This window comes from Hemitrygon akajei, chromosome 9 (assembly GCF_048418815.1).
Source record: "Hemitrygon akajei chromosome 9, sHemAka1.3, whole genome shotgun sequence".
Classification (NCBI taxonomy): domain Eukaryota; kingdom Metazoa; phylum Chordata; class Chondrichthyes; order Myliobatiformes; family Dasyatidae; genus Hemitrygon; species Hemitrygon akajei.
In genome coordinates, this window is record NC_133132.1 from 52,116,146 (window position 1) to 52,128,333 (window position 12,188).

At 43.1% G+C, this 12,188-nt stretch overlaps 1 protein-coding gene across 2 annotated transcripts in view; it reads right to left on the bottom strand.

Annotated features, from left to right (window-relative positions):
• The window catches only part of anapc1 (anaphase promoting complex subunit 1), a 231,177-nt gene that overhangs the window by 81,830 nt on the left and 137,159 nt on the right, over nt 1-12,188 (bottom strand). For both annotated transcript variants that reach the window (XM_073055963.1, XM_073055962.1), the window contains 2 exons: nt 8,722-8,956; nt 2,769-2,860 (listed from right to left, as the gene is read on the bottom strand). In XM_073055963.1, the coding sequence (XP_072912064.1) occupies nt 2,769-2,860; nt 8,722-8,956 (327 nt within the window). The remainder of the gene's footprint in view (nt 1-2,768; nt 2,861-8,721; nt 8,957-12,188) is intronic.

A 12,188-nucleotide genomic window follows, 5' to 3' on the forward strand; every position in this document is an offset into this window, starting at 1 on the left:
CACTGTTCTAAATGGTACATGAGTACTGTGAGAATTATTTTCAATAACAGCATCCAATTCAGAATGCATTAAATAGAGATCTACAGATTTCATTGCCAGAGAGAGCAAGTCTTTAGGTGTATTTAAGGCAGAGAATGATAGGCTCTTCATTGGAATATGGCTCAGGTGTTACAGGTAGAAGGCAGGAGAACGAGATTGAAAATTAATCAGCTATGATTGAATGGTAGTGCCAACTCAATAGGTCGAAAGGTCTTTATTACATTTCACATCATGGTGGACAGGAAAACCTTTAAGGGCTCATAGCGAAATTACTGAATGAGCAATTGCAAACAAACGTGAAGATTACACTAAAAGAGGATTAAGAAACTGTGCATGATAATAATAGAGAAGATAATAGCATGGGATCATAAACAGAGGTAGATGGCAGAAGCTGGGGTTAATCATGAGGGGTAGGGACGTCAAAAATCATTAAGGGCTTAAATTAAATACATAAGGAAACTGCAGCCTCTGAAAAGAACAGATTTAAGATGATTGAGAAAAGAAGCTGAAGCAACATGCACAAAACCTTTTTATGTAATGAGGGATTAAAAGTTTGAAGTTAGGGCAGGAGAAACAGTATTTTCCCAAATGGGTTTGGACAATTATTTGAGGGAGAAACGAAAATTGTAAGGATTAAAAAAAAAACTTACATGCAGAAAAAACAATGATACCATTTACAAGTCAGGAGTGTAGTGGAATAGTCTCCACTTGCCTGGTTGAGTACCAGCTTCCATAAAAGACTCTGGTAGAATAGGGCCGCAACTACCATTCAGAATAATCATCGTTTCCACCACTAGCTGATGTATGTTCTGTTGGGAAAAAGACACTTATAGGTATTGATAGTACATACTCAATTATGTATTGAGTACAGAGCTGGGACATTATGTTGAAGTTATACAGTATAAAACGTAGCTGAGGTCTAGTTTGGGGTGTTGTGTGCAGTTTTGATCGCCTACCTACAGGAAAGATGCCAATAAGATTGAAAGAGTGCAGAGAGAAAATTTACAAGGATGTTGTCAGGATGTAAGAACATGAGTTTTAGGGAAAGATTGAACAGGTTAGGACTTTATTCCTTGGACCATAGAAGAATGAGGGGAGATTTGACAGCGGCATACAATATTATGAGGGGTATAGATATGGTATATGCAAGCAGCATTTTTTTCCACTGAAGGTGAGTGAGACTAGAACTAAAGTTCATGGATTAAGAGTGAACGGTGAATTGTTTAAAGGGAACATGCAGGGGAATTCCTTCACTTTGAAGGTGAAGCGGACGTGGTGGATGCGGGTTCAATTTCATCATTTAAGAGAAATGTGGATAAATGCATGGATGAGAGGGGTATGGTCCAGATGCAGGTCAATGGGACTAGGCAGATAAATCGATTGGCACAGACTAGATGGGCTGAAGGGCCTATTTCTGTGCTGTAGTGTCTATGACTTGGACAATCCACTTCCTACAAGTTCTCCTCTGGGGTGCACACCTGCCTGATTTAAAAACTGACTCAGTGGCCTCTTTGTCTGGTACCTCCATTACCTACAAAAGTGGCCGTGGAGTGGATGTCCAAGGCTTCTGCTGCTGTAGCCCATCCACTTCAAGGCTTGACGTGTGGTGCACTCAGAGATGCTCTTCTGCACACCACTGAGTTACTGTCGCCTTCCTGTCAGCTTGAAACATTCCAGCCATTCTCCTCCGATTTCTCTCTTGAACACATTTTCGCCCACAGAACCGCCGCTCACTGGATTTTTTTTTTGTTTTTCACCATTCTCTGTAAGCTCTGTAGACTGCTGTGTGTGAAAATCCCAGGAGATCAACAGTTTCTGAGATACTCAAACCACCCATCATTCCACAGTCAAAGTCACTTAGATCACATATCTTCTCCATTCTGATGTTTGGTCTGCACAACAACTGCACCTCCTGACCATGCCTGCATGCTTTTCTGCATTGGGTTGCTGCGAACTGATTGGCTGATTAGATATTTGCATTAATGAGCTGGTGTATAGGTGCATCTAATAAAGTGGCCTTCATAACTACAAGGCCTGAATCCTGAAATTCCCTCCACAATGACACCTTCTCAAAGTCAATTAGGGATGGGCAATAAATGCTGGTCTTGTCAACAGTAGCCTGAACTGACAGAATAATAAGGAGTATTAATTGCATACCTCTTTGAAAGAACTAGCACAGACTCAATGGGATGAATGAAGCTGTACTAATTTTTGATTCCAGCATAGAAAATTTAAAGAGATCTCAGTGACAGAACTTTACAAACTGTCAATAAGCCTTAACAAATGAATTCTGGTCACTCAGCAGCACAGCTGGAATGATTTGAGGATACAGTGTTGTTCTATCAGGATTGTGTATTTGAGGAATGGCTGGAAAAATTCAAATGATGCTCCTATGACCAGAGAAAGTAAATTGGTAGTTTTAAGTTCTTAGGTTTAGACAGAGCAGTTCTATTGCCTCGAGCAAGTACATCAATAATTAGAGGTCCTGGATTTAAAATAATTGCCAAAAGAATTAAAGGTAAGACAATAAGAAATGTTTATTTTTACTAATAAAATTGACCGTGTCTAAAATGATCTACTTGAAAAGGCTGATTTAATAAATATTTTTTATAGAAATTAGACATACATCAATGAATACGGGGAGGCTAAGACAGGACTGATTTGTCGCTCCACCCCACAAGCCATGTACTCTAATAACTCAGCACTTTGAAGACAGAAGTATAACTCACCCCGAGACAGACCATTCCAAGCGCAAGGCCAGCAGCCAGCGAGTATGATTCCCTGTCCGTACAATTCTCCATCTCGGGGCCCGGAGGGCGACCTAACTCATGGAAATAAGACCACAAGAAATAACCACTTAAAAAGAAAATGATGGGTCTGCCACAAAGTCATGCACAAAGACAAAAGTTGGATTTGTTTCCAAATTTGAGTTGAGGAGGTCCTTATAGAAAGTTAGCTAAGCTGAAGTGCTTGCCACATTTCACTTTCCTTGCAGATGCGACCTAACGTTCTTTCCCCCTGCAGATGAGTTTTTCTAGCCTAGGAGTTCCCAACATGGGCTCCATGTACCTTTTGCTTACTGGCATTGATCGCATGCCCATAAAGGGACACTAGCCACAGGAATGTCGGTACATAAGGTGACTCTGACAGGAAATGGTAAAATAGAGGTGGTGAGGGTGTGGCAGATGGATTAGTCGGTGGTGGTTTTGATCAGTCTTATTGTTTGGGTACAAGGTGAACCAAGCTGAGTGCAGAATGAAATGTTACAGCTACAGAGAAAGTGCATTGCAAGTATACTACAAGGTGCAAGTTACAGCGGGACAGATTGAGATCAGGAGTCTACCTTATGGGACCATTCAAAGGTTGTATTACAGCTGGACAGAAAACGTCTTTGACCCTAGTAGTATATTTTTACTGTGCCATAGTCTGTTTTTTTTTATCAATTATGCTATTGTTTGCACTGTTGTAACTATATGTTGTAATTATGTGGTCTTATGTAGCTTTAGTTTTTGGTCTTGTTTTTGTCTGGTGGATTTGGAGCTCCTTTCCAGGGAACACGCTAGACGGTAGCGTGATATTAATACGCTGCAGCCTCTCCGGACTCTGGATTGGGGATTGCCAAACATTAAGTGGATTTTCTGGTGTAGTCTGTTTTATCATGTGCTTTTGTGATATCATTCTGGGGGAATGTTGTCTCATTTTTTAACTGCATTGTATTTGTGGTTTCAAAATGACAATAAACTGAATCTGAATCTGATATGCTTTTAGTCTTCTGTAGCTTCTACCCAATGGGAAGGGAGAGAAGGACTGGGTGGGCAGGATCTTTGATTATCTTGGCTGCTTTACCAAGGCAGTGACAAGTGCAGAAGGGATCCGTGGAGGGAAGGCTGGTTTCTGTGACGTGCTGATCTGTGTCCACAACTCTCTTCAGTTTTGTGTGACCTTGAACCGACTAGATGCCATACCTAACCACGATCTATCTGGACAGGATGCTCTCTATGGTGTATCAATAAAAAATTGGTCAAATGGGAATTTCCAAATTTCTTTAGCCGACTGAGGCAGTAGAGGTGTTCAGCTATGGCATCAATGAGGTGGACCAGGACAGGCTATTAAAAATGCTCAGTCCTAAAAACGTGAAGCTTTCGACCCTCTCAACTTCAGCATCGATGAAGTAAACAGGAGAAGGTGCACTGTCTACCTTTCTGAGCACAATGGTCAGTTTGTTTGTTTTGCTGACATTCGAGGGAAAAGCTGTTGCCATGACACCACGTCACTGCGCTGTTTATCTCCTTTCTGTACTCTGACTCATCACTGAAACATAGCTCACTATGGGGGCATCATCTGCATCATTACGGGGTGCTGGAGTTGAGAATAACTGTGGCAGAGGTGTTACAGATTGCTGTCTTTTGGTCAGAAAGTCAGGTATTCAGTTGCCAAAGGAGGTGGGGATTTGGAGATGTGTTTGCTTGGAATCATAGTATCAAACACAGAGTTAATGTCAATGAGCAATGGTCTAACGCATTTGTCTTTATTGGTAGGGGAACTGCAGTGGGTAAAGATTGCCTGGGAGGCTTGATTTAATGTGTGCCTTGATTAGCCTCTCAAAGCATATTAATCTAACACAACGTATCTCTATTCAAGGTTGGGTTTGGATTGTTCTCCATTTGCAAACGTTTCATCACCACACAAGGAAATATCATTTGTGAGCTGTTCATTTGTGGCATGCCCTCCAAATACTAGGCTTTTACACACTTATCAGTCAACTGATTGGTCGTCATTATGGAAACTCAATTGTGATGTTGTGAGGGGGAGTCTCATCACTGACTGGCAGTGTGGCAAACTTCGTGCATTGTCTGGAATTTTGCCCGCGTTAGCTTAAACCTGACATCGGTGGTGGGGAAAATGCTAGAGTCGGTTATCAAAGATGTGATAACAGCACATTTGGAAAGCGGTGAAATCATCGGACAAAGTCAGCATGGATTTGTGAAAGGAAAATCATGTCTGACGAATCTTACAGAATTTTTTGAGGATGTAACTAGTAGAGTTGATAGGGGAGAACCAGTGGATGTGGTATATTTGGATTTTCAAAAGGCTTTTGACAAGATCCCACACAGGAGATTAGTGTGCAAACTTAAAGCACACAGTATTGGGGGTATGCTATTGATGTGGATAGAGAATTGGTTGGCAGACAGGAAGCAAAGAGTGGGAATAAACGGGACCTTTTCAGAATGGCAGGCAGTGACTAGTGGGGTCCCGCAAGGCTCAGTGCTGGGACCCCAGTTGTTTACAATATATATTAACGATTTAGATGAGGGAATTAAATTCAGCATCTCCAAGTTTGCGGATGACATGAAGCTGGGTGGCGGTGTTAGCAGTGAGGAGGATGCTAAGAGGATGCAAGGTGACTTGGATAGGTTAGGTGAGTGGGCAAATTCATGGCAGATGCAATTTAATGTGGATAAATGTGAGGTTATCCACCTTGGTGGCAAGAACAGGAAAACAGATTATTATCTGAATGGTGACCGATTGGGAAAAGGGGAGGTGCAACGAGACCTGGGTGTCATTGTACACCAGTCATTGCAAGTGGGCATGCAGGTACAGCAGGCGGTGAAAAAGGTGAATGGTATGTTGGCATTCATAGCAAGAGGATTCGAGGACAGGAGCAGGGAGGTTCTGCTGCAGTTGTACAAGGCCTTGGTGAGACCACAACTGGAGCCTTGTGCGCAGTTTTGGTCCCCTAATCTGAAAAAAGACATTCTTGCCATAGAGGGAGTACAAAGAAGGTTCACCAAGGGATGGAAAGGGGCAGAGTCCCCCGCCAGGCAACAGCAGTCCAGCCTGACTTACCCAACAGAGGCAAGGGATAGGAAGGGAACTAGGTCCAGGGTGACTGCCAGACTTACTCAAAGAACTCATCTTTAACAAGGGGAATTCCAAGCCAGGGCAACCAGAGGAACAGAATAGACTCCTCCTCCGTCCCAGAGCCCCCTATATACACCGCCAGCCGATGGGCATCAGGTGCGCCTCCTTGAGCCCCAGCAAGCCACGATGATCCACAGGTGTGACTAATTGGGCTCAAGGGTGATGGCAGGACTTCCATATGAAGAAAGACTAGATCGACTAGGCTTATACTCGCTGGAATTTAGAAGATTGAGGGGGGGGATCTTATTGAAACGTATAAAATTCTAAAGGGATTGGACAGGCTGGATGCAGGAAGATTGTTTCCGATGCTGGGGAAGTCCAGAACGAGGGGTCACAGTTTAAGGATAAAAGGGGAAGCCTTTCAGGACCAAGATGAGGAAAAACTTCTTCACGCAGAGAGCGGTAAATCTGTGGAATTCTCTGCCACAGGAAACAGTTGAGGTCGGTTCATTGGCTATATTTAAGAGGAAGTTAGATATGGCCCTTGTGGCTAAAGGGATCAGGGGGTATGGAGAGAAAACAGGTACAGGGTTCTGAGTTGGATGATCAGCCATGATCATACTGAATGGCAGTGCAGGCTCGAAGGGCCGAATGGTCTACTCCTGCACCTATTTTCTATGTTTCTATAAATGGGATCGAGGTCTACACGTCTGCTTATAGACTTGTTAACATTAAACCGCGCTTCTATGAACTCTCTTGCATGCCACACATTTGCTGGCGCTGTGACTTTCACTGATGCCCAGTTGAGTTTCCATAATGACAACCAATCAACTGACTGAGAAGTATATAAAAGCCAAGCATTCAGAGGACACACCACAAGTGAACAGTGCACTAAAGATGTTTCCTTGTATGGTGACAAAACGGTTGCAAATGGATTGCCAAGATCAGAGAACAACTCAACCCAACCATCAACAATCCAAGCTACATATTTTCCAAGTTATTTCCAATCTTTATTTAACTTGCCACAACAGTTTAACACTGCAAAGATGTTCTCGAGAATGGAAATTTTGCTCTACCATATAAATGATATAATCCTCTGTTATTTCCAAAAAAATACTCTGTTTGCTAAAGGTTAAAAGGAATCAGTAAACAAGGCCACTACAAAGCTAACTAAAAAAAAACATACTTTGGAGCGGAAGATGCACAACTTATCATTAAATGAGCTCAACCATCCAAATCTGGCCCATCTTAATGAAATAATGATCTCACTTCCGAACTTGACTCACCATCTGTTGGGAAGCCCAAGATACCAAAAGTGGAGAAGCACAAATAAATGGGGGGAGATTAAGGGTTAGTGATTAGTGGGACAGGAAGAGCTAAGGTCAAGGATGGATTTGAAAGTAAGAGATTTTAAGGCTAGGATGCTATTTAATTGGGAGTCAGTCGAGGGAGGTGGCAGGTTAAGAAGCAGATTAGAATATAGGTGCAGAAATTTGTATAACCTCATGTTTACATTAGCTAAAATGCTGAAGAGATCTGTAGTGATATGTTAATGGGATTTAAAATAAAGCAGATACTTCCCCCGGTGGTCTGGTTCCTCACATATCCTAAAGTCATGCTGGCTGGTTGATTAATCAAAGGGAAGCTAATGGACATAACAGACACAGAGAAAGAGAGAAAGAAAGAGAGAATGAGAGAGAGAGAAAGAGAGAGAGAAAGGGAGAATGAGAGAGAATATGTGAGAGAGAGAATGAGAGTGTGAGAGAGAATACATGAGAGAGAGAATGAGAGGGTGAGAGAGAATGAGGGGTGAGAGAGTGAGAGGGTGAGAGAGTGTGGGGGTGAGAGAGTGAGAGGGTGACAGTGAGTGAGAGAGAGAGAGAGAGAGAGAGTGTGTGTGTGTCTCTGTGCGTGTGTGTGTGTTCAGGGAATAAGAATGATGGGAGTGCTCTGAGAGGTGACATAGACTTGATGGGCTTATTGGCCTCCTCCTGTGCTTCAGAGTAAGATGTGAAAATATTGCAACTTAGTTTCTTACAAAAGAGTGTATCAACACTCCCATGCAAAAATTAGAACCACCCAAGGTTGTCTCATATTACAACTTAGAAAGTTATTGACTTCTCCACAAACTAATTGGCAGCTTAATCCAGTGCCAAGATTAGGAGGCTGGCTCCCAGTTCATTGAAGTGACTCAAAGCAAGCAAGTCTCTGGCTGTAAGGACACCCAGAGAGGACCCTTTCCCAGACGCATAGGAAGGTAAATGCTAGCACACTGTGAATTTTTTAAAACTGCAAATGGTTTAAATAAAAAGCAAAACACAAAAACTAATACATTTCCATGAACTGAATTAAATCAGTAAGACCTCATGGACAGATGCTCCTTCCCATTGATTTGAATGGGGCTGCTGTGCTTGCAGCAGGTCGAACCTTGCACATGCTCAGTGGATACGTGTGCTGCCCTGTTCTGAGGTCAGAGTGGAGAGCACTATTTCAGTCTGTGGCTGACAGTCCCAAGAATCTGCCAAGTGTGTAAAAGCTGCAGATCTAAGCAGGTCACTAGGCATTTCAGCAAGCCACCTGTCCCCAAAATTTATGTTGCTCTGCTCACGTTTGAAGAATAGATGGTGCCCCTTAACCTCTCAGTGTAAAGGATATCTTGCCATAAAATGAAGTACACTCACTACACTTTGTGAATGACAGCTTGGATTATGAACATCTCAGGAGGTTTGTGCTCTACCGACAAGCAATATCAACTGAAGACAACTGCCATTACTCTTCATTTACCTATTTTTTTTCAGTCCAAAGTTGAAGAAATCTCACCTATTTCTGCCAGAAGGACTTCAGCAATATGCCTGTGGGCAGTACCTTGATACACAAGCCCAACACCCATTACAGCGGCAACCTGCAAGTTGTGGGGGACGTCCAACTCGGTTGAGGTTGGAGGTAGCAGAGCAGGAATGTGAATGCTCAGAAGCCGTGTGACCGAAATATCCATCGTGCCGAGTTTTGCAGCTGAAATTCCAAGCAGCAGTCCAATGCTGGTCATCTCATGGCCCTGCCAAAAACACAAGGAAAAACGTCTTATTTTAAGGCTGGAAAGAATGCTGCAAAGGTTTACCAAAGTAAATTCATTATCAAAGTACATATAGGTCACCATATACAACCCTGCGATTCATTGCCTTGTGGGCAAACTCAATAAATCCACAGAATAATAACCTTAACAGAATCAATGAAAGATCGTATCAACTTGGCAGTTCAATCTTAAATAATGAACTATTGTTACATAGTTTGCATAATGTTAGACAACACATTTCCTTGCAAGTCAAACCACACCAGGAATACAGTGAGCAGTTTGTGGGTATCACACCTTAGGAACAAGGAACTTTGGAGGGAATGCAGTTTTTATGTAGATTTGTCAGAATTTTTAAATTATATATGCACAGGCATTGGTACCAGGGCAGATATCTTTGCCCAAATGTTACACGACCTCACGCAATGGATGGGGGAAGCTGCCACTTTCTTTCACAAACATCATGCAGTTCCAGATCAGTTAGTAATTATAAATCTGTAATTCGTGAATTTCCAGTAACCAGTTGAAATCAAGAGACAACGAAAGGATGGCGGACCTTGGTGGTGACAATTTGGCACAACAATCCCACCAATACTGGTCCTTTTCAAGTTACGATGCCTGACTTATGTATAGCCCGAGTGTTTGGAAGACCACCAGGTTAAATTTGCCAGCGGCTGTGGCCATCTTCTGCAGTGAAGGACTCTGAGGTAATAACTAAACGCTTGAGCGAAACACACTGATATTACCAATTATTGCCCTTGGTTGGCCCTTGTTTTTCTTTAAATACATTCCCCGGCAGCTGCATTTCCAACTTGCAAACTGTTCCAAGATACGAATATTTCTCAGGATTGAAACCTGGGGAGAATCTGTACCTGCTTTTGGTTTTATTATTTGTTCTAATGATGTGGTCAAGGCTGGCCTTGCCTCCATTAGTAGTCATCCCAAAGAACATGTCTATCAGCTTCCTGTTATAACTATACTCAAGCCTGTAAACTAATGGTCTTCCTCACTGAATACTGCTGAGTTACCAAATCTAAGACATTAAAAGGAATGGAGACCCAGGCTATCCCCTATAGACATCAATGGATCTGGGGTTGAAAGGATGAACAGCTTAAACCTCGGCATAAACATCACTGAGGATCTCACGTGGTCTGTACACTCCCGTCGTGTGGTGAAAAAGGCACAACAGCGCCTCTTTCACCAGAGGAGGTTGAAGAAGTTTGGAATGGCCCCCCAAATTATAAGAACTTTCTATAGGGGCACGATTGAGAGCATCCTGACTGACTGCATCACTGCCTGGTATGGGAACTGCACTTCCCTCAATCACAGGACTCTGCAGAGAGTGGTGCGGACAACCCAGCACATCTGTAGATGTGAACTTCCCACTATTCAGGGCATTTACAAAGACAGGTGTGTAAAAAGGGCCTGAAGGATCATTGGAGACCTGAGTCACCCCAACCACAAACCGTTCCAGCTGCTACCATCCGGGGAATGGTACCGCAGCATAAAAGCCAGGACCAACAGGCTCCGGGACAGCTTCTTCCACCAGGCCATCAGACTGATTAATTCATGCTGAGGCAACTGTATTTCTATGTTATACTGACGATCCTGTTGTACATAATATTTATTATAAATTACTATAATTATACATTGCACATTTGAACGGAGACGTAACATAAAGATTTTTACCCCTCATGTATACGAAGGATGTAAGTAATAAAGTTGATTCAGTTCAACTTACCGAGAGAATGGCAACAAATGTACAAGTGGAACTTATGAAAACGTAGAGGCCCTCAGCATTAAATAATGACCCTTCAAGTTGAAAATCAGGTCACTACATCACACCCATCACAATCAGCTGCCCACAGGGCAACGAGAGACAGCAAACTGCCAACATCAGGCAGCAGTGGGCGAGTGGCTGAGGGTTCTTCTGACATTTTCTGGAAGAGCTACCAAAGGTCTGGACTAGCCTTCGAGCAAAGTTGCTGGTAGGACTGGGGACTGCTAAAGCGAGAGGGGTTGCAAGTTGGAGTGGCTCTGAGGAGAGCATGCAAGGGAGGCAAAGGAATGGGCTAACCTGTATAATGTCGTGGACCAATACTATTAAGAAGGGGTCTGCAGACCCCAGGTTGGGAACCTCTGGCAGCAGAATGGGAATGGGGAATTCTGGAGGAGACAGCTTGGAGAAGAGCTCAAACAGTACGTACAGGCAGGGAGGAGGAAGTGAAAGGAAGGATCAGGTGGGGCTCTTTGAGTGAGGGGCACAAAATAAACGGCGTGGACATGCAGAGTCATGTGTAATTAAAACAAATAGTTGGAGGAACTCGGCAGGTCGCACTGCATTTATGAAGGAGGGATGGCTGACGTTTCAAGTTGGAACTGCAACATTCCCCAACCTATCAACCGTCCCTGTGCCTCCACGGATTCTACCTAGTTCCTCCTGCAGGTTGTTTCATTTTGCATTTGCAGCCTCTCGTGTCCTCATGCATGTGGTGGGGCGGGTGGTGGTGTTGTGGGGGGCATGAAAGAGCATCTGCACTTCCATAGAATGTGAGCATGTTGATGCATGCGTATCTGTGTGCCTGCAGCACAGCCCTGTCTATAATCATCTTGGACCTTCTTACTACTTTGTAAGTGGATGCTGGCATGTATAGGGTACACCACATCAAAGGAAATCACACACAGGCATCTTGCATTCCTTACAGTTCTAGCGTGAGTTGGTGACGGCATTCTATGTGATTGGGAAATGTGGTAAATTTAACTGCGTTAGCACAACTGAAGTATTATGTGCCAATTTATCACTGCCACATGTACTAAAGTACAGTGAAAATCTTTGTTCTGCATGCCTTTCTTACAGTCATTTCATTACAACAGTGCATTGAGGTAGAACAAGGGAAATCAGTAACAATGCAGAATAAAGGGTTGTAGAGAAAGTGCAGTGCTGGCAGGGAGAGGAAAAATAGTTTCAAAACAATGGTATGCATGCCAACAAGCTCACAAAGGTAATGTTCGTCAGCAGTGCAAATAAAGCACTTGTTAATATCTCCTGCATTTTCAGATGGAATTTAAATCACTTGAGATGGTGTAATGTATACGAACTGCCTACGGTCTTCCACCAAAGTCATTTGTAAACTTCATTGCTGTGTCTGTTTCAATTTCATAGTTACTGGCACAGTTCAATGGGTTACACTTTTGCTTTGTGTTGGAAGGTTGTGGG